The sequence below is a fragment of the Hippoglossus hippoglossus genome, chromosome 18, assembly GCF_009819705.1.
Source record: "Hippoglossus hippoglossus isolate fHipHip1 chromosome 18, fHipHip1.pri, whole genome shotgun sequence".
NCBI classification, from domain to species: Eukaryota; Metazoa; Chordata; class Actinopteri; order Pleuronectiformes; family Pleuronectidae; genus Hippoglossus; species Hippoglossus hippoglossus.
The window spans coordinates 9,413,127-9,439,930 of NC_047168.1; the positions used below are offsets into that span (position 1 = coordinate 9,413,127).

Genomic DNA, 26,804 nt, shown 5'->3' on the forward strand with positions numbered 1-26,804 from the left:
GGGTTTGGACTGGTATCACCAAATTCTCTACTAACGAACCCAGAACGTTCTCATAATCTTAAACCAAAGCAAAGTGTTGTTTAATTACACGGAAAATGCTTAAAGGTTATAGAAACAGTAAATGTTTCAAGTCTTGCATGTATTACCTTTTAAAATGTGTAGTCATGACACCGAAGATGATGATGTTATTTACACAGGAGATGAGAGTGAGTTAACTTGGTTCTGCTGCCCTTTCTGTTCCCCATGGTAAATTGTGTTTTTCTGCCTTCACTGTGTAAAAATACAACTTATAAGAAAAGTCATGATACTCAACAGTATTTCTGACTCGTTTTCTCGTGAGTAGTCTTTGCCTCTGACTCTTTCTGGTCGTAGTTTCTTTGCCCTTTGCTAAGACCGATCACAATGTGTCTGCTTTTAATAAGGTTATGGTCTCCTGGGGCCCGAGACAATTCCTTTAACGACCTGCGCTATATATGGGGAGGCTTCGCCTACCTGCAGGATATGATGGACCACGGCATTACAAAAGTGCAAACGTCAAAGACCCAGCCCCTCGGAGTTTTCGCCCAGCAGATGCCATACCCCTGTTTCGTGGATGACGTGTGAGTACAAAAGCTTTTATCTCCCAGCCTTGTGATTCGAGGAAGAAGGTTACGCAGCAATAAAATTCCCCTCACTCTGGGGGGGTTGCCACTCGCTTCCACCTGAACGTCGAGTCGTGTTCGTATTAATCAATTACACCTTTTTGATTTCCCTGCGGAAACTTCAAGATGCTCCCTCTTATTTATCAAACATACTCTTTCTTTAATATCTGTGTTCCTCTTGTTGTATGCCGCCACTCATCACAGAGGAAACGGCTAATATGGCCAAGTCCTCTCACAATGTCACCGTGAAAGTCAATAATAAATTTATGTTACATCCTAATAAATTAAATTATGAATCGAGGGTCAGCGAGGGGGGGGAAAGAAATGAAGACAGGAGGGTAAGAGTGGGCTAAAAATATTGATTTTAGTCAAACCACAGGAAATCCCTGAATAGTTGATGGATGCTGAATTATTAAATCAACCAACACAAGTCTCTCTTCCTTCCTCGTATTTCCCAGGCATCTTTATTTTTAACAAAGCGAGCGTACACTATTCCAGATCGCTCCGAGCTCCACTCGCAGCTCCATCACATGTAAAGATTGATAGCAGCACTCCGTTTGTGTTGCGCGTGCATCCACTGATAGCGCTCGCTTCCTATCACGTCCTATCATCCATCTAGGGACACAGATGATGTGGTATCACTCCGAATCTTCCAAAGCCAAGATTTCCTCAGAGTCTGGGAAATTACTCGCATCCAGACAGCGTTACGATCTCCGTTAATAAAGCAAAGGCCCAGCGATGCCATCAAGGGGAAAGATAATTACCAGGGAGATTTAAGTCCAACAACACAATGCGCCCCCCTTTTTTTTTTTTTTAGTAGACACAAAATATTCACACTCCCATGGGAAACGCAGCTCCGACGATTAGGGATGTAATTTGAAAAGTATTATGTGCTTTGGGCACCACCAAGTTTACAGTCAAGTAATCTGCAGGGAGTGCTTGGATCAACATGTTTAAAGAGGCCGAAGCTAAAAGGAGAATGAAAATGATGGTATTATATTGAAGATGCATGTCAGGCTGCTAATATCTACAATTATCCTGTTGTTGAAGCACGCCTTGAATAATAATGGCCTTTATTCTACCATATGATTGTCTTGGAATAATAGGAAACAAAAGGAAAATATTCAAAACCCTATTCAAAGTAACAGCTTTATTAATCATCATTGGGGTTTTTGTATTGAGTCTCTGTGAAGTTCTTACTTCTCCCTGAACATTACATGCAGCTTCACAGCTTTGCACTGCATTCTGTGAAGCTGCTTTCATCAACCTGGTTTTTACTGGGTACTTTAAGTAGCGCTAATTAACGGGAAGTTCCACTAACTACTGCACCCAGCGGAGATATTCATCTGACAGGAAACGTGTCATTTCAAATTAGCGGAGGCACAAAATCATCCACTTTATACATTAGCGAGTAGACGTGCTGCGGATGGAAGATGAAAGACATCCACACCCTCGACTTTTTGGGGGTATTTTCTTACATGCCTGTTTTTTTTTCCTGTACCAAAAATTAGCACCAGACTATGACGGCAATGCACTGCAGTAACACTCGGTGTGTCACCTCCGGAATCAATTTTCAAATGAATCACACTGATTTCCCTGCGTCATCATTTACCTCTCATCGTTTGATAATGATCTAGAATTACACGGTCACGGTGAAGCTTATTTGCTGACGCCAGCCCTCTGCTGCCTCAGTTTCGTCTTCGTGAAAACAAAGGATTAATAATTACACAAGATAAATGGGAACCATAAAGCACCACAATGCCCTCAGTCCCTCCACCATTTACTCTCTCGCCTGCCGAGCCATTTGGGCATTTCTCTAAATTATTAACACTTGAAAACTGCTATTTCATTCATAAATAATTGAGAGTGAAATCACACAAAGGAAGATGCGCTAAAACACAGAGAGGCATGATGGGAGAAAGAACCAGGGGTTGGTAATTATTTTTGATCTGGAGCCGGGTCCTCTCAGCCAAAAGGAAGGACAGGACATTGTGCATTCGAATGAACATGTTTGTGGTCGGCTGTAACGGTCTCTGAGTTTAGGGAAAGGTCCAATTTGACTTTTAAATGTCTTTTTTTTTTAAATACATCTATGTTTAGATACTCTCAGATGTTCCATTAAAAATATAAAAAGTTTACCGCCTTGGTATTATGAGATGAATAATACATGTACATATTAAGTCTGTGGCTCGAAAGTATGTTGGTCTCATATAAATGTGGTTTCAAAATTAGGTTAAGTTTATGTTTTGTGGAATAAGGTGGGTAGCACTTTAATTATATATTTAGGTTTGTACAAATGTTTTACTTTATGTCTTCATGCCTATCTTTGTTTCCCTCAATCTCACACGAAACAAGATTTCAACTTCCTCGAACAAACTTCAGCTAACAAGGCTTCACTATCTGCCCTGACCTCACACTCATCAACACCCCCCGGCATCACAACTCCCCTCAGAAAATCATTTCCTCCGCCACGTCCCGCATTTCCGTCCTCGCAGCGTGCGACTGTAACGCAGCCGATGAACCACCAGCAATCTGCGCCACTTCAACCATAGCTGACCCTGTTGGCATTTTGAATTTGAGATAAACCAAACTGTATTAGCTCCCACTGTCTTTGTCTTCATTTCCCCACTGTGCACCGGCCTGATATGACGGTATGGGATAAAGCTTGACCGCTGTGGGGCCTGATAGCACATAAACTGGTGCTTTATCAGCGGCCTCTGTGCCACCGCACGCTCCCGAATCAGAGGCATCTCTTGTTTGGATCCCGAGGCTGCGCTCCCCATCAATAGGTCTCTCACATTCACACGGGCTTGATGTGAGATCTGAGGCGGCTTTTCAGCAATAACACGGGCCCCGCAGTGGACACGAGGAATATTTAACTCAAGGATGTGAAGGGGGAGAGACGCTTTTGTCCGGCGACAGTAGCTAATTAACCTAATGTCTGCACTGTTGGTAATGAGAGCGGGTGAAATACTTGAGCCTAATTGGGACATCTGAAGCTCATCACAAGCTCAAATCAGCGGTTGATGTTTAGTTTCATGTTTCTAGTGACATGCTGTATTAATAACACCAGAAAATATTCCCCTGTTTGCCTCCCTATACTTCTAAAAACCTTAAATACACTTTAATTCCAGTTTCCCTAAGACCGTGGAGCCAGTGGAGCGATTACAAGTACAGTAGAGGCAGTAGATTTATTCAAATGGCCATTATTAACTTGCTAAATGGGCAGAATGCAAAGTGTCCGCGTGTAGCCAATCAACATTTGAAGCTGAGTGAGCAATAAGAGCTGTGCATTAATGAACGTGTTTATTCATTCATTTGCTCCGGTGTGACACTTTTTAAGACCTGGCATTTCGGGAAGTCTCAGACAGGCAGAATGGCAGATGCTGCACTATTCACACCGTCCAAGCACATTAACTCGGGAGTGTTTTTAATTCAGAGTTAAATCCGTTTGAGAAAATGTGCTTTTAGTTTTGCATTTGCAATAATCATTGTCAGACAGACGGGCGTAGTTTACTTTTTGAATCATCTGCTTTAAATCTTTAGACTTTTACTGATACAGCTCATTGCATATTTGCCTTTAACTTAAAAAGGTTATGCAAACTGTGGGGATTAGGGCCACATCAGATGTCTTCCTGTTTGGGAAAGTTGACAGAAAGTTAAGTTTGCAAAAACTTGGATAATTTCTTTTGTGACTGAGCTCAAAAGAAAAAAACTTATTGCAATTTCTCATGAAAGAAATATTCATCCAAACTAATAAGCACTTGGGTTAAATCTGAGTCTTCAAAGAGGTTTGTTGAAAGTAGTCTTTAAAAAATATCATGAAAAGTAGAAGCAATTTTTATTCATTAGTAAAATTTGAATGGTGTTAGAAAGATAGATGTATTTTATTCAAATATATTTTTTGTTTTTTGTGTTGTGACTAATATTATTTTTTTCAGAGACTAAACCTGTGCACAAAAGTTAATTAATTGGACACCAAACCCATCATAGTCGGTGAATAGGTTCAAGTTGACTATAATAAAGTCTAGGGCATCTCCTTAAAGATGGGCAACGTTCTCCTTCTATATTATTTATAAGATGGCAGCAGCCGAATGAACAAATAAAAAAGTAAAGACACAACCTGTCTTTTTCCTCTTACGGGTCTCGACCCCACTTTGATGTGCGTCTGCTAAACTACTGTACTTTCAGAAAGAAGCAGAACTGAATATAGATAATATAGAATATAGGCTTTTACTGTGAAAAGAATTGATTTAATATTACCTCTTGTTTTTTATTAAAAGTCTGTTTCTTAGAATCCTGTTAAAATTAATGGTCATCAATTGTTCTTTAAATGCTGAGACATTCATTTTGTAATTGAGCAATAACCTTCCATTTTTAGCCGTGTCTCAAAAAGTAGCTTTGCTGTCGGTTAATTGAAATATACTTAATTTCTTGGACGTGATCTTGCTGGTAGAAGCAAAACTGGGAAAAAACCACATGACGGATGAGATCCTTTTTTATGCTATAACCACACATGCATCGCTCTCTTTGAGCAATAATTTGTACCAGCAATTATATACTTCTTATTGAATAATTATTCCCTTTTAACAAATTGCTCATTTCAACCAAGACACTAAAAAGTACATATTCTCAAAAGGAGACAGGAAGCTATTTATTTTTGAATTTTTTATATAGCATCGTGCGCCAACCTCTGGGGAGGCCGTGCTCTACTATCTCTCGGTTTTGCTGAGAAACGAGTCTTCCAGCTTCCCCCTAAATTTAGGTCAGGCTGCCGATGTAGCCGGAGCCCTCGCACACGGACCCGCCCGGAGTTCTGTTACTTAAGCACCTTTGATCGATCAACCGATGTATAATTCAAGAGCGTCTGGTGGCAAGGTTGTCGGCGTCAGACACGGTGTGCATGACTGATCTCTCCACCCCCCCCCCCCCCCCCTTCCAGTGCCAGGAGTCAGACAGAAGGAGTTAACTCGCCGAGGCTGTCAGCTGTTACAGAGACGTCAGCGTAGAACCCGGAGCAGATAAAGCCAGAATTAGTATTCAACTTGCTGCGGGAGGGAGGTCTGCTTACCTCCCTCGAAAAAAGTTATTGGCTTCGTTTGTGAACGTGTATTGATTCGGCGATCCAGTCAAATCTTCCGTCAATTTCCAATTTAGAAGAAGAGACTTTATTTGTGTAATCTTGCGAGGCTCTGAACTTTAAGAAACTCTTCTCTCGCTGCTTTCAAGGCCTCGTTTGAAAATGATCCATCCCACGAGGGCAGGGGAAGTGTCCTCGAAATAAACAACCTCGTCTCGCTCTCTCTCTCTCTCGCTCTCATTCAAGTTCTCATATAACTGAACTTCCTTCCAAGGTCTCAGCGGAACAAACTTAATCTCTTTGTCGTGTTTGTGAGACAGTCCGGTTCTTTCGTCAGCCGTGGATTTATTAACGGAGCTGTCTGTGCCAAACAATATTTTTCGCAGACTGAAACTGTCTGTAACATTTACATTTAAAGTTTTTAAAATGTGAAGTTATTCACCAAAATAAAAGCTGTTCCAGTGTGACTTTGAAAAGAGCACAAATAAACATCTTTAATAGACAATTATAGCCACATAATATACACCTGTTTAAATAGATATGAAAAACAAGAAAATCAAATGACTGATTCTAAATTAGCTTCAGATAAAGCTATTATGCGGCGCTAACTAGCAATTAAGCAAAGGAGATGGTTTTCACTTGACAGGAATTCATCAAGGCATTTAAAATAAAGCTTGTCCAGAACTACAGGAGAAATGAATTCCATTCAAACGCACTCGAAGTCCACTTTGATCAGTTATTTATGCTATATTGCTCTGAGGAAGAGGATCGTTCTGCCAATTACTGCACTTTCACTTTTGGCTCCGTCTCCACATCTGTGCCGAACACTGCTTTGCTTGCATTATTACCCCCCCAGTATTTATGTAATGTAAGCATAAGTGATATGTGGAATCTATACCGTCAAGATCTATTCGATATCCCTCCTTCATTGTCTCATAAAGGAGAGGAAGCACTTTGCTATATTGACGGAGGGGAGGATATTGACATGGCATTTTGGTGGCATTATGAAGCCGGTTTAATATCACCTCATTGTGTTGCGACTGAATCAAATCATGCATCATCTTTGGCACCAGGTGCAGCACTAAGTGGCTCGAGCGAGCCGGTGCACCAAGTTTATGAAGGTTAGCCGAGTGTAAAAATGAATATGGCCAAATGGAACCGGGCTGCATTATTACATCTTGGATTGTTTCAATTGTCCATTGAGATTATTAACTTTTTTAATACCTGCAACATAGTTTTCTTTCTTCTTTGCAAGAGCGAGTACAAGTTTTTTTGATTGCAGGAACAATACTTTAAAATAGTGAAAAGCACTATGTTTTTTAAATCATCAATTAATCTTTATTTCTTTGTTATTTATTTTCTTTACTTTAAGAATGAAAAAAAAACATTATTTACCAAAATTACCAACAATTAATGTCCATATGTATAAGCAACAAGGTGAATTATATATTTTGTATAATAATCTGAGAGAGAGGAGTAGTGCGTATACAGTGAACTTTTGAACAGGTGTTGGATTAACCCCAAAAAAGCTTGGCAAAAAAAGTTTTGTTCAAATACTCTCGTAAGTCCCTCAATATTTTGTTTTGCTGTGGGATTGAGCACAAATCATTCAGTCAAAGAATTTGCTCTGCTAGAACTTCATAGTCATATTTGCATGTTTACTGTAAATTAAAGTCACTTATGTTTTTTTATGCATTTTGTGGATGACAGACACCTGTAAGTATAATGTTATACTGACTGGTGTTGTTTAAACATGAGGATACATCTGTGCAATGCTCTACAGTTCAACAGTGTCACAAACTATATCTGCCATAATGACCTTAATGTTAAATCTGCATTTCTCCCAAGGAAAATAAACCTTTTTCCAAACTATATAATCTTCATTAACCGGACTGTTGCATTAGACTACATTAGTTTGAGTGAGTCCCTTTGCCGCTGTGCACTCCTGACCATCTTTGATTGTTTCCCTCAACAACCAGCTTCATTCAGAGCATTGGAGGCATCCTGCCCATGTTCCTGGTGCTGGCCTTCATGTACTCCGTGTGCATGTGCATCAAAAGCCTGGTGCTGGAGAAGGAGCTGCGGCTCAAGGAGGTGCTGCGCGTCGTTGGCATTCAGAACGGCGCCCTCTGGTTCTCAAGGTTCACAGAGAACATTGTTCTGCTCGCAGTTCCCTCTTTGCTCATAAGTGTCATGGTTAAGGTCAGTAGAAAAGAGTCGCTGGATGGAAATCATCAGAACACAAAGCATCAACATGACAATATATCGTATGCTTTTATGCAAATGTTAAATTCTTATATATGTTTTCAGCCACATTATATGGTGCAGAAAACCAGGAAATACTGACAAAATAATTACCACTGACATCATTTTGATTGAGTATTTGTACGTGTTAAATTTACATAATTTTACTTATAAAATAAAGCAAATAAAACACAGTTGAACATCAAAAGTATCACGAAAAGGAAAAAATCTGCATCAGGCCAAATGCGGGGGGGGGGGGAATGTGCGAATGTGGGTCATTCAGAAGTGTTCATGCTTTGTGTGTTGATGTTTTCTCCGTTGTTGATCATAACCAGTTAACGATCAACCCAATCAAATCATTATCCCTGATTCTATAAATCAGCCCTCCTGAGCGAATTAATTGAGCATGCGACCAATTAAGTCAAATTAAAATCACAAGCAGTAATAATTTTTTTTATTTCATGTAATTGCATCACCTCTTCCTCTGTGCCCCGTACGGCAGGGAGTCTTATGTAATGTCATTTGGAAAAAAAATTACATTCAGCCACTGGAACATTACGTTAAGTTATCTCATATACACTGAGGGGCCCGAGTGTGTGGATTGAAATACCTGTCACAACTCCTGGAGTTCATGTTTTTTTTAATACTCAGGGCTTTTATTTGTGTGGAACAGTGTATTATAAGTTAACCACTGGGTTATGGAAGTAAAATACACACAATAAGACACAATAATTACGATTTATATTCCAGCAGATTTAATTTGTAGAGATATACAATGTGCACAGGTTCAAAAATAAGACTGAACAGAGACGGGGTCACCGAGGTTATGATGTGTGAATCATTGTCTGTACAATCATCTAATGGATCTGACTCCATCAATCACTGGGGGAAAAAACGCACAATACAATGGTACAAGTACTAATTATGTAAGTGAGTGTATTAGCATATTTCTTATTTACGTGAAATATATGCAATCTGTTATTAAGCTGTTTATATATTGATGCTTGTATTGGATCTGGTGGGATATAATGTTCTTGTTTATCTGTTGACACGATCTTCTGCTTAATGATCGATTAGGATAGACGCACATATCAGTTATCACAAAAGGGAGAACCCCTCATGACACAAGTTACAGACACATCCTCACCTTCTACATGAAGCACATCCTTGAAAGACTCCTTGTTCTGTGGGCGTTGCCAATAAAGCCCAAAAAAACAAACAAAACAAGGATGGTTCATTGAGATTCGCCCTAATCAATTCTCGAAGTTTAATTTGAAAATGTGGCTGGTAAATAAAATCTGATATTTGAACAGCTGGGCAAAATGTAATTTCCCATCAGCCTAATGTGTTTGCGAGCCATCAACAATTTGTAAACATTAATAACAATGAATTGAGTTAGCGCCGTGCCTTGGAGGAGCGACTGCGAGCACAATGAGCGTTCGAATCGCAGGCCCGTTCTAAATGATAATTTCACAGCACATTTTCGGCACATTAATAATCATAATAGCAAATCAAATGCTAATTATCACAAGGCTGTATCTGGATTAGGTGTGACAAACAACCGGTTTTGTCGTCTGCACCTGAGTCCTCTGTCGATTTACACATGTTTCCTCTTCCATTATGGAGCAGCTAATGCATTTATTATGTGGCAGCCGGGCTGATATGTTTGCACCGTTCACACACTTGGCTCCGTCTCAATTCCCCGGGAATCCAGGTGTTTGACAAGATCTTCTTCATATTTAAAAAAAAAACAAAACCCAAACAACCACATCAGCGAAGATCAATACCCGTCACATCGGCCGCGGTCCTCTCCCAAACAGAACGTCCTTGTTTTGACAACGTGAAACCACCTCCCGAATGTTTTGTCATGTTAGCTGTCGTCATTAAAATTTGATTAATCTGTTGTGCAACACGACGCTGAGAGAATAATGCAAATGACAGTGGCAGAGACCACCTTCACAGTCGGGAGACAGCTATTGACATGTCATCAATCATATCTTCACACAGGACTAAAAATAAATAAAATGACACAAGGCTGAGACGGAAACGGGCTGTGGTGAAACACAGCCTTTACATTCACTCTTAAACTGTACTCAAGTACCATTTTTAAAGTACTGTATCTGAACCTAAGTACTGCAATTTATACATCTTTACTACATGTCAGAGTTGATTATATTCATTTAGTTTTTTTTTGCCGCCTCAGTTACTTGTCACTTTTCAACTCAGCTTAGATTTAATATGTAAAACGTACAAAGTGAACTGTTATACTGTCATAAAGTAAACTGCAAACTTGAATCGACTCTAATAGACCAACTGCAATTTCTACGTCAGTTTCCACTTCTACATCAAAAAGGCTATTTACATTTTAATGCACCAGTAACAACGAAATAATATAATTCTATAGCACATACCTCTGTGTCTCTGAGGGGACATATTCTTACTGCATGATTAGCACTTCTAAATATGAAGTGATAACTCCACTCTCAAATTAGTTTGGGGATTTACATGTAATGATGTGTTTTAACAGCTATTCATTTTTTATATGAACATGGATTGGATCAAATGATTTTATGAAAGGAGTCACTTGTTGTGATGAACCTGCAAATAAACATCCCCAATGCAGTTTGCAGCTCAACAGAGCATTTTAGCCTCTTTCAGCTCATTGTTTAGATTTTCTGACCACGCTCTCACTGTTTGGGTTCGATCCCATCGGCCCCAGGAGCAGCAGAATGGTTCTTTTCAGCTAAGAAGAAACTCTGATGGATGCACTGTCATCCCAGCAGCTAAAGAGCCACACATTTACTTCTACTTGAGAAGTGGAAACCAAAGCAAACTTTAAAAAGGAGAGAGGGGAAGCTGGACTTCGATTTATCAGCCGGCCCCAGATACAACTCCAAATGAATGCTGCTATTGCTAAAATGTTCCCCTTATCATGTTTGAAAGTTGATAAGATGCCCGCGTGTGTGTTTCGAGCTTGTTTCTGCAAATGGGGTTCATTGTCTTATCTGGCCCGGCTCCCCTCCATCCTTCAGGTTCCTCCGCTCCCTGTCCCGCTCGCTCCCCTTATACATGACGTTAGCCTGGATCTACTCGGTGGCCATGATCGTTAAGAGTATCGTTGGCGAGAAAGAGGCACGGATCAAGGAGACAGTGAGGATCATGGGCCTGAGGAGTGCCATCTATTGGCTGAGCTGGGCAGTGTCGAGTTTGCTTCTGCTGGCCGTCAGCGCCGTCCTCCTTGCCCTTATCCTGAAGGTGATTTTAACGTGATTGAACAGTGATTCAAGGAGACCCGGCACTAGTTTTGGAGAGTTATCGCTATCGAGTCTTCAATGAGGCTTTTGCTAAAAGTCAAAGTTGTTATTCTGAAGTAAAATAGATGATTTTACCTGATACTAATGCTGTTGTACTTTAGAAAGTAAATTTAGGGTTTCAGTGATGAACAATCATACAGAGTCCTCTAATCATTCTTTAATCATAATTGCATCCATCATCCCAACAGTCCCCATCGTGGTGTCATGTGAGAAACTGGATGGATTCAGGGGTTGCTCTCCAAAATTAGAGAAGGGTCCTCTTTCAAACAGGCAGAGTAAAAGAGTGACGTATTTAACGACCGTCAAAATTGTGTTATTGAAAATCAGACCATAATGAGTCACCTTTTACTCTGCCTTAAAATATCAGCCATTAGAATCAAACTTTCTGATTCCTTCTGCTCGCTTGTTATTCAATCATTGTTTTCTATGTGTGGTTTTTAAATGAATATCGCATTTCTTTCTCTCCTCCATCTTTCACGTGTTTCTCCTGCCACAGTACGGGAAAGTGCTGCAGTACAGCGACCCCTCGGTGATCTTCGTCTTCCTGCTGGTGTTCTGTATGTCCACCATCACTCAGTGCTTCTTCATCAGCGTCTTCTTCTCTAAGGCCAACTTGGCGGCGGCGTGCGGCGGCCTCATCTACTTTGTCCTCTATCTGCCGCACATCCTCTGCTACGCCTGGAGGGACATCATGGGTTTCGGGGCCAAGGTTGCCGTGGTAAGTCCGTCTCCGGCGCTGACACGTTTCTCTTTTTTATTTTTCATATCTTTCCCCCGCTGTTATCATACACGAGGGCTGGCGGAGGTTTGAGTTATATTCCGAGGTTATGTTTTTCGCCACCGTAATCACACTTTGGCAATCATTCCACATTTGTTCCTGATCCTTTCCCGGTTGTTATGAAGGGAAGTGAATTCACCGAGACATTAATATCCGTCATAGATTTGCCTTTATCGTCCCCTGATAAATAATGTGTGAAGTGGGTGCCTCCAAGATGGATCGAGGGTCCGGTGAAATTTGAATTGCAACAGGAGAGCACGTCGGAATTGTTTTAAAATATTCATGCCGTCACATGCGACATATTTTGGCACTAGCTTGAAGAAGCTACTTTCTTCTTTTTTTTTAGAACTGGACAAATGACAGAAACATGAAAGATTTTTATTTACATAAAAGAAGAGACTAGACAGACGCACACTAAGGAAGTGGGGGATTTTCTGCTTTCCTCCGAGGGATAAAGATAAATAGTGCACCATTGCTCAACTTTCAGCGTAGCCTTTCTCCGTGACCTTTATGGCGGCGCTGGTATCATTTGTCCTCAAGCTGTCCCCTCTGCAGACAAAGACACCAAAAATTTTGAAAACTTCACTGCCGCGTGTGCGAGTGCATCCTCCCAGAATTTAAATCAGGTCATGTTTTATCACTATTTTTTTTCTTTTTTTGTCTCGACAGTGCAGTGTAAGGTTTGTGTGGGCAGGGGGAAAAACAAACAATCTCATGCTTTCTTAGTTGTCAAATTAAAAAAAGTAGTCATGTGCATCGTACAGAAGTCACTTTGTAAACGTTGCCTTTGCAAACGTATCTGGCGAAACTTCTCGCTCCATTTCGTTTCACAGACTGCATGCAGGTTAGGAAGGCGCTTTACGTGTAAGACTCTGCGAACCTTATGTAATCCCTACATACAAAGTGCCGTTGCCAGGTTCTCCCCGGCACTGAGCTTTCTCTCCCCCTGCTCCAACTAGATGGATAGTCCTCTCGCCCTCTAATTAGCATGAGCAATGTTCCTCTGACCAAACCACTATCCAGTTCATCCCCACACTTTATCAGAGATGTGTGTGTGCAGAGGTCTCTCTCTCTCTCTCTCTCTCTCTCTCTCTCTCTCTCTCCCCCTCCCCTCCCTCCCTCCCTTGCCCAGATGAAGCTCCTTCGTGCCGTGGAATACAAATTCCTCCCCACACCGTCCTTGATAATGAAGTCTTTAATCGGAACAGAATTTCAAAAGATCACCTAAATTTATATGAACAGCTTTTGATTGCGGCTCGGTGCCAAAGGAGAGCTCCGGGCAGCGTATCAGAGGGGCCACTGTTAGACAGGGCACCGTCACAATCCAACTTCCCATCTCCTGCTACTTCCTCATCTCTTTGAGCTCGAGCTTTTAAACAGGGTTGAAACAAGAGAGAGTTCCTTTATGTTCTGGAAAAACCAGAAATATTAATCTCAGCCCTGGAAACGTCACGAGGAGAAAATCATTATTCCCGCAAAATAATGTAAAACTTATCAGATTTTGGTTAATTCATTTATGCTTTTGCAGCATCTGGGAAGTGGTTTACACGTACGAATTTGTTTAGACTCAATGTGTCTTACTGCAATTTAAATATAGGGCTGCAACTAACTGTTGTTTTTGAGATTGCTCAAAAACAACCATACAGGATAAAAAGGGAGGAGAGGGGATTAATTCACAACAATTGTCCTCTGTCCACTAATTACAAATTACCAATTTATTGCTCTAGCTGCCCCTTTTGTTTTCAGAATCCACTTAATTCTGAGAAATACTGCTCAAACAGGTCGGAACAGACTATCATGTCTTTTAAAGGAAACTTCCTTTCAGACAGAAACACATTAGTGTCGGATCCCTGTCCGTCATTCTCACCCTTGTTGTCGAAAAGCTCCTTGAAAATGATTTCTTGGAACCCTGATTACTCCTTCTTCGAACAACAATCTTTGTCTGCCGCCAGCTTGAGCGGTGGCAGTACCTGCAGTGTTGACGTGGCGCTCGATAGAGGAAGTTTGTCTAACCTCCCAACTCGTGCCCTTTTCTGAAATGCGTTCATACCGAGCTCAAGCATGGGTGCGCACTAGCCCTGCTGTCACCTCTCGTCGTCTGATGACCTGTTGATCGCCTGGCAGTAGACGGGCGGTGGAGGACGACCCAGGAAGTCGCCTGCAGTGCTAGTAGCCAGACTAGAGGTTCATCGTCACTAAAAGCTTTTCAGACCCTCTCCCCGGTAACGCAGCAGCGGGTTGGCGGTATCCACGGCGATTCGTCTCTGACGCTTCAGCGAGTGCTTCTGCTGGAGCGAAAATGCTGCGAGCAAATGAGGCATGGTAGAAACAGCTGGCAGCCAGCACGGCAATGCAGAGTGATAGGCCGCGGCAGATGATGTCTCGCGGGGGCAACACATCGTTTGCAGTTTCCTACTTTATGAAAATCTTAATTTTGCAGCACAAACATTTAGTCTCCATCTTTGTTTTCGTCACGATGCGAAGTCCTCGGAGATGCCAGCGCCGCAATTAAACCAGCTGACATCTGTGGAGATGTCGTGCTCCTGTCTGCTGCAATAGTTCACTGATCAGCTGTGTTAGAGATGTTACCACAGTGATCCCATACATGTAATAAACAAAGGCCGTCCCTATACAATTAAAAGCATGGATCTCAGTAGACCGTATATCTTCGCCAATTAAGGCCAAAGACTAAGATCCATTCATTTTCTTCCTGAGAAATGACAAATGCTGTATCTTGCAGTTTTAAGGAAAGCGGAAAAAAACCTTTTACCCAGATCCACATCAAAATGTGATTCTCTCTTTTCTGGCTCATGCCCTGGTCATTGTTGTGCAAATGGATTCATTGACATTTGCGTAATCCCACTTTTCTGTCAACAGATGTGAAATTTTAAATCACTTTCATCCCTTTATGTCAGTTGTGCAGCCTGCTGTTGTTTATGCTGTCGCTTGTTTTAATGACTCCTGACTGTCTTGTCTTCATGCTTCGTTTATATATTCCTCTTTGGTTGACAAAAACGTTCCATTCCATTCTGCACCGAAATACAGCTGCTCAGCATAAAACCTGTAAACAGAGGGAAACTACCATAGCCTGGAAACAAATTAAACAAAATCCACCAACCTCGAAAGTTCACTAATTAACACTTTCTATCTCGTTGGTTTAAACTTTGCAAAAACTGTACAGTGTAAAAATACCAATTCATTTCATAGTCCCCCCCACTTATTTCTTGGCCAGGGACCAGATGCCAGGCAAACAGCAGAGCTTAGAATAAAGACAGTTTCTGGTCTTTAAACGATTTTAAACGTTTTTTTCATTCCCAGAGTTTATTGTCATGTGTGGCCTTCGGCTACGGCTGTGAGAACTTCTCCAAGTACGAGGAGCAAGGCATCGGTATCCAGTGGCACAACATCAACAAGAGTCCAGAGGAGGGTGAACGCTACACCTTCCTACTGTCCATCATCATGATGCTCTGTGATTCCCTCATATACTGGATCCTCACCTGGTACATTGAGAACGTCTTTCCAGGTACTCGTTTGCTCAACTTCCTTAATCTGAATCGGATGATGCTACAATTACAGATGTGCTGCTTCATTTTCCTGTTCCTACATGTTCAGTAGCCAATTGCTGCAATTCTCTCATTGCTTTTCTCATATACTCTAATCAAACGAAGACAGGAGCTGTGTCAGGAGGAAACCTACACTGTGAAATACCATATTCCCTCCAGCCAAGCCATTGTTGAAATGTTAATCATGTTCTCCACGCTCGTTCCCAGGCCAATATGGAATCCCTAAGCCGTGGTACTTCCCTTTCACTGCGTCTTACTGGTGTGGCAGAGCCTCAGTGACCCGTGTTGACACCGGTGATTTGAGGGACTACAGCCTACATAATGGTAAACACTCATAGAACTTTCAATTCTTCGCCTGCGGTGTGTAATTCTAATTTCCCCTACACAGGTTTAATGTGTTTGTCAGAATGACTCGAGTATTTCAAGGGAACATAGATCTGAAAAGAGGTGCAAGTTAATTGGGATGGGTCGCAAACAAACATTAGCACCTCATTTGTTGCACAGGGTGATAATAGAGCTTCTCACTGTGAAGGTAAAAGGGGAATTCAGGAACTTGCAGAACAAAAAAAACAGTTTCTAGTTAATATTGGAGTGAGCTCAAGTTGGATATTTAGTTTTTTCGTGAACAGGAATGCATTAATTTTCCTTTCGCAGCTTCATTAAACATTACCAAGCATTAGTCTCTATTTCTATATATATTTGAATTTGGCTCATCGTTAATAATACATGAATAAACTTAATAAACTGCTTTTCTGTTAATTTCTCTGCTTGCATCTGTGTTTCTCCCAAAGAATATCTGGAGAAACCGCCGCCCGACATGAAGGCCGGGGTCTCAGTCCGCAATCTTGTCAAGATCTACAAGACGGGAAAGAAGCTGGCCGTCGACGGACTGACCGTGGACTTCTACGAGAATCAGATCACATCTTTCCTCGGCCACAACGGAGCCGGAAAAACCACCACAATGTGAGCCGCATTATCCGTTTGGCCCGTGCTCTGCCACTGGGCTCGGCGTTCATGTCATTTCACAGGGTGCGACTAATCTAACTTGTACACAATGCTGACTGCGCGGCGGCTACATTAATTCAGTGGTCACCGCTCTCAGAAGAGTGACTTCTTCTGAGGGGACATTCATCACACGGCGTCAGCAGTTGCGTTGATAGCGGGAGTTATCTAATTGCTGTTTAAAAAATTGTGGAAAGGTTGGAAAGGGTTTTTTTAGGATGACAGCAAATAAATGAAACGCAGTGGCCCAGAAAGCATGAGAGCGAGAGAGAGCGAAAGAGGAAGGGAGAGAGCAAGTGATGCAAGACTAAGGGCTGAAGGGAAGGCGTCCGCTCTGAGCCTCTGTAACGAAACATAACGGAGCACAACAACAGAAAAGGGACACAGGAAGGACTGTCACACGCTGACACTCTGTGTGAATGCATTTCCACAGAGATACCAGAGCGTCTTATCTCTCTGTGACATTCACTGATACACAGAAATGTCCAGACTAGTGTTTTTTTTTTTTATTCTTTGCTCTGTTGCAGTCTTTTTTAAGGGATTTGGTATTTTTCTGCTCAGGCTCGTCAGTAATTAACACATTGACCATGAATGACCTGATACACGTTAATGGAGATGATGTGGACAGTCAATGCTCCAATTTATTTGATAAAGTACTGTGTTAGACAGCTGGTTCAATTTCTCTACTTTATGATAATTTAATTATGATTATATTATTATAGTGTTGGTGAAATTGGACAAGAAATCTATTGACTTATATTTTTTTAATGAAGCTGAGAATAAATGTAGTTCACCGTCATCTTCTACCAACGGCTTCTAAGTTGGAGGAAATCTTTTCCTCACGATTGTAGAGATTATTTATTTAAAGGGAAGAATCAAAAACACAAATTAAAGATAGGATATGGAACAATTCTTCATTAAAATGTCTAAAACATTAAGTTGTATTTGTTTCCTACAATTTACAACCAAATAGAAATCCCCAATTTTATTCAAGGAACAGGACGTTTAATTTTGGTCTGTTTCTATGGGTCACTCATTATGGATTTACCATTATTCATTCACCATTTGCAGCATAACATTAATACAACTTAAATACATGACCTCATCCTTTAACATGAGTTGCATCAGATAGATTTTCATCAGACAGCTCCCACGATCCCACGCTGCTTCATGACCTCATCAAGGTCTTTTGTCATCGTGTTAATTGAGAGGCCGCCAAGTTTTTATCACCGCGCCTCAGTTTGTAATCAGGATATTGTGTCTTTTATTTCTCTGCAGGTCAATCCTGACAGGACTGTTCCCGCCCACATCGGGCACCGCTCTCATCAACGGATACGACATCCTCACTGACATGGACAGGATCAGGAAGCATTTGGGAATGTGCCCACAGCACAACGTCTTATTCAATGAGTGAGTGAATTAAGCAGATAACCATCCGTCTGTGTTCCCAGCCGGCCATTAGTGTAATCATGCTTTTGCCTCTGGTTTATTAAAAGAGGAGAAGAAAGGGAGGAAAAAAATCATTAAGGAGCAATTTGGTCACATGTGTAACGAGGGCTCGGTCTCAGCTTATTTTCCACATCAACACATCATTATCCTTTTGCCTTTTTTTATGATAAAAAGTCAAATGTCCACTAAATCTCCCCTTAATAGCGTCATTCCCAGGGATGGCAGTGTTTTAAATTCACCTTACGAGTCCCCTCTTTTCTCTCCCTGCACAAACTGACTCCTGCAACTTGACACAAGTCCTACATCATCATTATGGCTCAGCACCTGCAAATTACTTTCATTAATATTAATCCCAGACAGTCAAAGCACCTATATTAAATAGAGTTAAAATATTCATGCAAACACTGAGGTAGACATTACAGCATATTACTTCAGCTCGCGAAAAGTGCAGTGGATCATCTGGCAAAGTGCTTCCAACGTGACGCCGTGGATAATTCAAACAGCTGCATATGAAGGAGTGGCGGCGGCTGCCCTCCGCGGTCACCCCGGGCCTCCTCACACGTCAATCAAACGATATTATTTTCACCTTTCCCCAGGCTGACGGTGGAGGAGCACATCTACTTCTACGCCCGGCTGAAAGGACACAGCCGCGAGGAGGTGAAAAGTGAGATGGACCAGATGATTGAGGACGTCGGTTTACCACATAAGAGGAAGGAGCTCGCTAAGAACCTGTCGGGTGTGTCTGCGTGTTTCTTGACATCTATTTGAATCTGTGCAACTCAGAAGCTCTGAATGAAATTATGCAGAGATGTAAATTATGTTTTTTGACGTCTGCATCAGTCTGTGCGCTCATTGCATTCATTTCCCCCCGGGACGATACATCATCTGTAAATTATCTTTTCTATTCAGGATAAAGCTGCTCTGTTACAACCACTCCTCTGCCGGCACATTCACAAGCAGCAGCCTCTGCAAACACATGCACTGTACCTGTGTGTCACAGGCTGTAATTCATTGTCTTGGGGGGGGGGGGGGGGGGCATGAGCAAGTCCTGCTTGATTAATTGTTCCCAGTCATGGATTGCTTGCGAGCAAAATCACTGAAATATGACTTTCAAGGTTGATCCATGTTGACATTTCCACTACATTAACACCACGTCGGATGCATTTTGAAGAGCTCGCTATGAGTGGATGTGATCTAACCTCAGTCAAGTGTGTCTACTCCTCAGCATGCGCGCAAAAAGACAATGAAACAGTGGAGGGGTACATCTCGACGCATTTAATCCATAGTCAACTTCCAGTAGTGTGTCTGTAGTGCAGTGCCGGATCTAAACATGTCTTTTTCTTAGTAATCATTCATTAATAGAGCAACGCAAAGTAAAGACAGAGTGCAGGGCTCAGTTCAGAGAACCCTGAACCTGCACTACCACTGCTGCACAAAGAGCATTTACACATGTTTAAGATCAGTGAAGCTCAACTCAGTATGCAGAAGCCTGAACTGGAGAATCACTTGTTGTGAACGCACTGTTGTCGTATCCCTCTTTATTCCAACGTACGTACTATTGAACGTATCACCAAATCCAAATCGCATCAACTAGTCAACACTGCATTTCTCTGGCTCTTAACAATACAAATGCCAAGTGTGAATGGTTCTCGAAGATATGTGAGCCACAGGCAGACGGAGATTTCTGATATTATTCGAGAGATAAAAGCACATTTTCAAGACACTTTTCAATATATCACAAAGGTGCCGCCGCTGATGTGGATTGCTGTGTGTTCCAGGCGGCATGCAGAGGAAGCTTTCCGTGGCCATAGCGTTTGTCGGAGGCTCAAAAATCGTCATCTTGGATGAACCGACGGCGGGAGTGGACCCCTACGCCCGCAGGGGCATCTGGGAACTGCTGCTCAAATACAAGCAAGGTAAGGGATCAGTGGTAAGAGCCAAGGCTGCACCAAAGGCTTTGAAGTCCCCTTATGTTGGCAGGATTGACTGGGATGCACGGTGCACGATCGACCTCTGTAAGAAAACCAGAAACTTTTCCCAAACTTTTAACTGACGGGGCTCGAACGTGTCCAGTATGAGAGTTGTAATGAACCAACCAGAGCAGCCCGCACAACTTATTTTTACCTTACCTTGCTCTCCTCAGATGTGGGTGGAGAGAAATTGTAATTTGCACTGGAACAGATTGAAATGCAAGTGAAGACAAGTGAATCCAAGACGCTTTAATTGACGCCGCTATTTAACAGAGGCCCTAATTGTGTGCCATATCGGCCCGGCTTGTCACTCCGTGGCCTTCTATACACTTTGTGGTCGCTGGCGGCTGAAAGCAGGACGTGGACGTTATAGTAACACGCTCTCTCAGCAGATGTCTAAATGTTTAATGTGCATTGAGTGACATTCCACCCTCGCTGTGTCATTAGCTCCTCTCCCTCTAATCAAGTCCTTTCACTCCAATTCCGAAGCCGGGAGATAACTCTGTTATAATGAGAACACCCACATTCCGGCTGCCTGACTCAGCCACGTTTTGTGCCGCTCCTCTCCTATTTGCACCACGGCATTACTGAGGTTTATCATTAGGCATGAAAGGACACAGACATTGTGTTTGTATGAAAGAGCCGGAGGCCGAAATTGGACTTGTGTTGTTGTGGTTCTTTATAGATAATTAACAGTGCAGGTTTTTTTTTTTATTATTATTTTACAGGGACAGGTTTACCAAATTAATGTAAGTCGGCGCCGTATTTATTGAATTCTGACGAGGCTTATTTGGTTGCTGACAGTTGAAACTCTTGTTTGAATATTGTATTGGTTTAAAGGAACGTGAACATACCAAACATTAAACCCTATTATGAATATTTGATTTCTCTTTGTAAGTAGGGAGTGGTGGCATGTTTGGATTTAATTATTTCCCCCGACTTTTCCATTAAGGTGACTTTTAATGTCTCTTTTATCATGTGTCGTTGGAAAATGAACGTGGAAGACGAAGATTTAAATGTAAGAATGGTTAATTTTTAATCATTTTTCCATTACTAAAAGTTGATTACTATTAAATTACCACACTTAATTTGTGAGAAATTGTCCCAGAAAGACGATGTTTTTTAATAGAGTTCATGCATTCTGCCTCAACCTTTTAACTTTCCTGATAACTTCAGCAATTTATCTTGTGTAGCTGTCATGGCATCGTATTTTAAGACTGTATATATCTATAGATACACGTGTACACACACACACACACAGACACACACACACATGCGCACGGCCCAATGTGTTTTGATTGCGTAGCTAATGAAATCTGTTATTTCCTGGGAATTCTCCCGCCGACTCACTAACTTTCTCATTTTAACAGCTTGTATCCGCAGCCATCTAATCACTGAGAGTAAAAACATTAACATCTCTCGAGTTGGTTATTTGGATTTAATCAGTAGTAATGTAGTTAAATTACATTAACTCGCTCATCTAAATATGCAATAAACACTATATTATAGCTGTCTATTATGGCGTGGAGAATCTCAAACCCCACCTTGGAAACCGATATAATGAATGTTGCGTTTAGGTTCAAATTGAATCTGTCACATGTGGGCGGGTGATCCACTTTGTGAGAAACAAGGGGGTGCAAAGAAAATGTGGGAAATATTACTAGTGGGAAAGTGAAAGTTAATTAAACATTCAATAATCAGGATACAGCGGATTTAATCTTGACATGAAATCCATTTAAAAATTCCTGTCAAGAGGCAGAATCATTCTCTCTCCTCCAAGACTTACCTTGAAAACAAATTGACTGAATATTCAAGTTGGATGTTTGTATCAACTCCCATTTACGATAGACTCTGATTACAGAGATCAGTTGTTTTAGTTTCTCTGGAAAAATGGAAGTAGCATACATTATGCATTTTTATCCTGGGAATACAGATTAATGTAAAGTAGGAGAAAAGTTATATATATATTCTGAAATGTGCATAAATCTATGAAAATGTTATGCTCATGTGTTAAAACCTGACTTTGTCAATGAAATATGATGGAGAGAATGGAGGCGAAGTGAAGTAGCTGCAATCACACTCCTGTGGTATTCATATGTTGTATTCATCATATAACATTTAAAGCGATACTCATATCGAAAAAATATTCTGTTAACCGGTGTAACCTTCAACAAATACTTGCAGATTTTCAATTTCATTCAACAGACATCATAGTAGCAGATGTTAATGGTTGTGTCCGAGATCATTCACTCTCCCATACTGACGATAAAGGGATGTTGAGGAATATAACAACAAGAACAACAAACTACCCCACCAGATATATTAGGGACATACGCCAAAGGAGATATAATTGTAAACATATTGTTCTTTATCCTCATGATAATTCAAATATTCTTGATAGGGATAAGAAGTAGTAGAGGAAGGCTGAGACAAGATGCCCTCTTCCTGTCAATGTCACAAGCGCAATGCATGATGGTCTATATTGATCGGTTGGTGACAATCGGTTGTACACTACTTTTCACGCTGCACTAGACATTCTGACAGCTCTACAAAATGGCCAACTCACTGTGAAGTGATTGGTGAATGATTTTGTATGTTTTCTTACTCAAAATGTTTTGTAAAACTCTCAAAATCTGACATTTAACATGCATTTCCATCAGATTCTATTCATTTATTATATTGGTTTGCCTTTAATCAAAACTACCGGCCCATCTGTTTCTGTTAACTCGCGGACAGGCCATTTCAATTAACTTTAAAAAATGTATTGATTTGGATTGATTGCCACAAAACGGCAGTTGATACAGTTTAGTCCGGTAATTCATCTTCCTGCCAATGTGCATAATATCTGTCCGGCCTCACTCAACTGCTGTGAAATCAATTTCTATCAGCGTGATTTAGAGGGAAGGAAGCAAAAATAACAGCAACCAGATTCCCCGGCCTCGCTTTTCCTGTACTTTGTGCGAGCGCTTCCAATTTACCTGAACACACCCGGCTCCGTTTGATATATCACTTTGTGCTGTAATGCGCCACAACACGCTATAAATCAGAATACCTTTGTGGACCATCTGCAGTCCAAGCACATTTATTTTGCTCCCGACTCACAGACGACGCAGTGGGTTTTTTTATTTATTTTTTTTACCCTCGTAAAGCACAACAAATCCCTATAGGAAAATCATCTGTGAGTTTGAGCAACACACACAAAATGAGCTGGCTCAGTCAAACTAAACCTCCAGCAATCTCCCCAGCCCACCCCCCCCCCCCCCCCCCCCCCCCCCCCCCCCCCCCCCCCCCCCCCCCCCCCCCGCCCGCCCCTTCATAAGCATTTGCTTTTCTTCCCCTCCATATGTTAAATTGACTGGGTTGCGGGCATTCACTCAGCTTGGGCATTTTGTTGAGCCTGTGTATGGATCCAGACTTGCTTGGCGTAGCATAAGGCAGCAATACTTAACTGAGGACGGATGGATTTAGCGGCTCAGCTGGTGACGGGGCACAAAAAGAGAGCGGGGCATGGGCGGGAGGGAGGGAGGGAGGGAGAGAGAGAGCTGAATTAGTTGACCAAGCAAAATGGCTGCACCGGGCTGCAGTGACCTCTGAGTGTGTCCTTGTCCCGGGGATAACACGACCTGTGAAGACACACATTTGTCCAGCTGGGTGCAAAAAAAATATATAAATAAATAAAAAAGATGCCGTGCTCAGCAGAGGACTTATGCAACAAACACTGACACAGAAAGGGCGAGAACTGCATCCAGTCAGATAATTACCGAGCGTGTATCCCCTCATCGTGTTTGGAGATTAATACGCTTGATGTGGCGAACCTGCTGTGATCTGCTGCTTGCTGTTCAAAATAACACCTCGGCAACATCCAAAGTCGTCAGCGAGCTGCCGGCTCCGTGAGGCGGCATGTCTCCACACAGAGGAGTGAGATTTTTTCCCCCGATAATGTCACCAGATGAAAAGTTAAGATATCGCTACAGTTCATCCGGAGGTGAACATGAATAATCGTAATCAAAGCCGCTGCTTGTTTTGAGTCTGGAGCGAAGACAACAGAGGGTAATTTGCATGGACGAAGCCTCCAGCAGAAACACCAGCGCGGCTAAACTGACTCGTTTGGCCTCGTAAGTGTAGAAGAACAGTCGGAAAACAGCTGACATCCAAGCAGGTCTCTTCTTTTGTTAGTTTGTCACGAAAGAAATATTCTGCCGAAATGTTTTTCTGCTCGGAAACATGACCGGATCACAACCCAACCTTTTACATCCAAAGATTTTTTTTTTTTTACTGACTATTTAAGAATGTTTTCTTTAGTTTTTCCTCTGTTCTGTCAGTGATCCTCAAATTGTAAAATATGTTTTGCTGCATTTCCGTTGATCTGGAAAAATGTGGATTTAGTTCATTTAAATGTGGTCTCATAACGACTGTTGGGCCGTGTTTGAGGTGTGAGCTTGACTTTGTGCCACTCTAAGTTTATTCTATTTCATTCGGTTTCCTGTTTTTAACTTGTAAGTATGTTTTGAAAGGCTCTACACAAACACACTACATTTTTTATTATTTACTACTTATTAGAAGATTTCAGGGTATATGATTAAAACCATATTTAGTCAGATATTTTAAAATTTGAACATCTCCAAATAACCTTGCAGTGCATCATGTTGGCTGGCCTTCATCCTAATTTTTAATTTAGTCCCCGAATCACACCCACGCTCTCCTCTGGAGTTTCTTTTGTTGCCATGGCGGTGAGGTGAAAAGTGACGACCATGCTGTGACAGATACTGGAGAGTGATACCGGCTTGATTTGATCTGTCGTGTCTTATTCTCGTCACGTGTGAGGAGAGAGAGACGGTGCAGAAACTTTATTAATTATCTTTCTATTTCTGCCTGTCCTCAGGTCGCACCATCATCTTGTCCACGCACCACATGGACGAGGCGGACATCTTAGGGGACCGCATCGCCATCATCTCCCAGGGCAAGATGCGTTGCTGCGGCTCCTCGCTCTTCTTGAAGAAAAGCTTTGGCAGCGGCTACTACCTCACCCTGGTCCGAGACGAGACCGAGAAGATGGCCGCTCAGCGTAACGGTATCATCCACAGTCAGGCCGCAGAGGTACGAACAGATGTGCGTGGATTCTGGGGCGATGATTCGATTTTAAACGCTCATTTTACTGGGAAACGCTCGTACACAAACGCCATATGTCCTGTTTAGCAATTCATGGATATTGGGTCTGTTATTGTCCACTTGGATTTTGATTGCATTATTCACCATGTGGACTGAATTACATTGGATTTTAAACAACAACATGGATTAAGTCTGTCAGTTTTTATTCTACATAATGTCGGTCCTGGGTACAGAACATCTCTCACTATTGTTTCCATTATTATAGAGTAAATAGATGTGTTTTCAAATGAGACACATGCTGGCACAACTTAAACCTGGAAGATATTTGGCTTTTGTTAAAGGGAGTAAAGTCTTTGGATAGTTTTGCTCAATTTAAGGAATAATAGTTGACACTGATCACCTATCTTCATTATTTTTGTCATCATCTTGCCTATTTTAGATGATGTTTTCGTTTTTTATCCTTGTATTTGAAAAAAATAAAAATAAATGTGGGGTAGAACAAGAGGATAACAAGAAACAAAAATGATATGTTTCTATTATATTTTGCATTTCCCTTCACTTTCCCCACTAAGCCACCAGAACCTATTCTATTCAAGCATTTTTTTATTAATAAATCAACATTTAACATTGAGAGATATGAGTTGTTAACTAAATAATTGAAAGGATTCTAACAAAATAAGTCATTTTCAATCTTAATTTGTTATTATCAGTGTCAGTGCTTCTGACTGTTGACAGACACAGCGTCCGTGTGGTCTAATTATCGTCAGACGTTGCTGATTAGGACCCCGACCACACAATTACCCTCTGTGTTTTTTTTATCCCCATTAGAATAACTTCACATGAATCTGGTGTAATTGGGAGGGGATCATTCTTTGTGACTTCACGCATCAACAAAAGAACTTGAGCTGCAAAACCTCTGCGACACAACACTAACCTCTCTCCAGTCTATTATTGAACATGGCTCCCTTTTACTTTCCTGAGTGCTCTCCTTCTCTCTTGCCACCCTCTCCCTATAATGATCTGTGTTTAGTCTCTCCCAGCATGAGAATTGGCAAACGCCTACGTGCTGGATGATACTAATTGTCGCCGGGGAGAGGGGGGATTCTCGCTCTTGCACGCCAGTGGTGCCTCGCACACTTAGTTTTAATCAATAGGAGCAAATGAACAAGATGCACTGATGCCAGCAGGGCGAGAGCAATTACCATTAGTCTGCAGGCTCATTGAGGTGAGCGCAGTCATTTCTTTGATAAAAATAAACGTGCAAACACCTTTTGTGGGGAGGGTGGAGAAGTGTTACCTCCTCGGGATTACAACTTTGTTATTCAGTGGAGTTTCAGTCAGTGTGAGGAAATGAGACATAGATTTCTGTTGCTATTATACTAAAACTTGTGGCTTCATGTTCTGATAAAGGTTGAAAATTGTACCTCTTGTTGCCTGTGCACAGTTTTCTTTACAGCACTCAAATACAAACTTTGCACCCATAATGTGACTAATGAAATGCAGGTACTGTTTATCCTGGTCAGGAAACGATAAAGCCTTTTCCAATCCGTTTCTGATTAACAGGAGAAAGACTTCCCTTCGAGGAGCAGCCTTGATGACGGCATCGGCAGCCAGAGCTGGGGCAGCTTAGATCCCTCAGGTAAAAACTTTATCT

At 41.6% G+C, this 26,804-nt stretch overlaps 1 protein-coding gene across 2 annotated transcripts in view; it reads left to right on the forward strand.

Moving 5' to 3' along the window:
• The window catches only part of LOC117751749 (phospholipid-transporting ATPase ABCA1-like), a 138,720-nt gene that overhangs the window by 33,180 nt on the left and 78,736 nt on the right, over nt 1–26,804 (forward strand). For both annotated transcript variants that reach the window (XM_034568630.1, XM_034568631.1), the window contains exons 14-24: nt 423–599; nt 7,701–7,923; nt 11,776–11,997; nt 15,376–15,580; nt 15,828–15,944; nt 16,412–16,583; nt 17,901–18,032; nt 18,668–18,807; nt 19,850–19,987; nt 24,924–25,138; nt 26,714–26,789. In XM_034568630.1, coding sequence (XP_034424521.1) covers nt 423–599; nt 7,701–7,923; nt 11,776–11,997; nt 15,376–15,580; nt 15,828–15,944; nt 16,412–16,583; nt 17,901–18,032; nt 18,668–18,807; nt 19,850–19,987; nt 24,924–25,138; nt 26,714–26,789 — 1,817 coding nt within the window. The remainder of the gene's footprint in view (nt 1–422; nt 600–7,700; nt 7,924–11,775; nt 11,998–15,375; nt 15,581–15,827; nt 15,945–16,411; nt 16,584–17,900; nt 18,033–18,667; nt 18,808–19,849; nt 19,988–24,923; nt 25,139–26,713; nt 26,790–26,804) is intronic.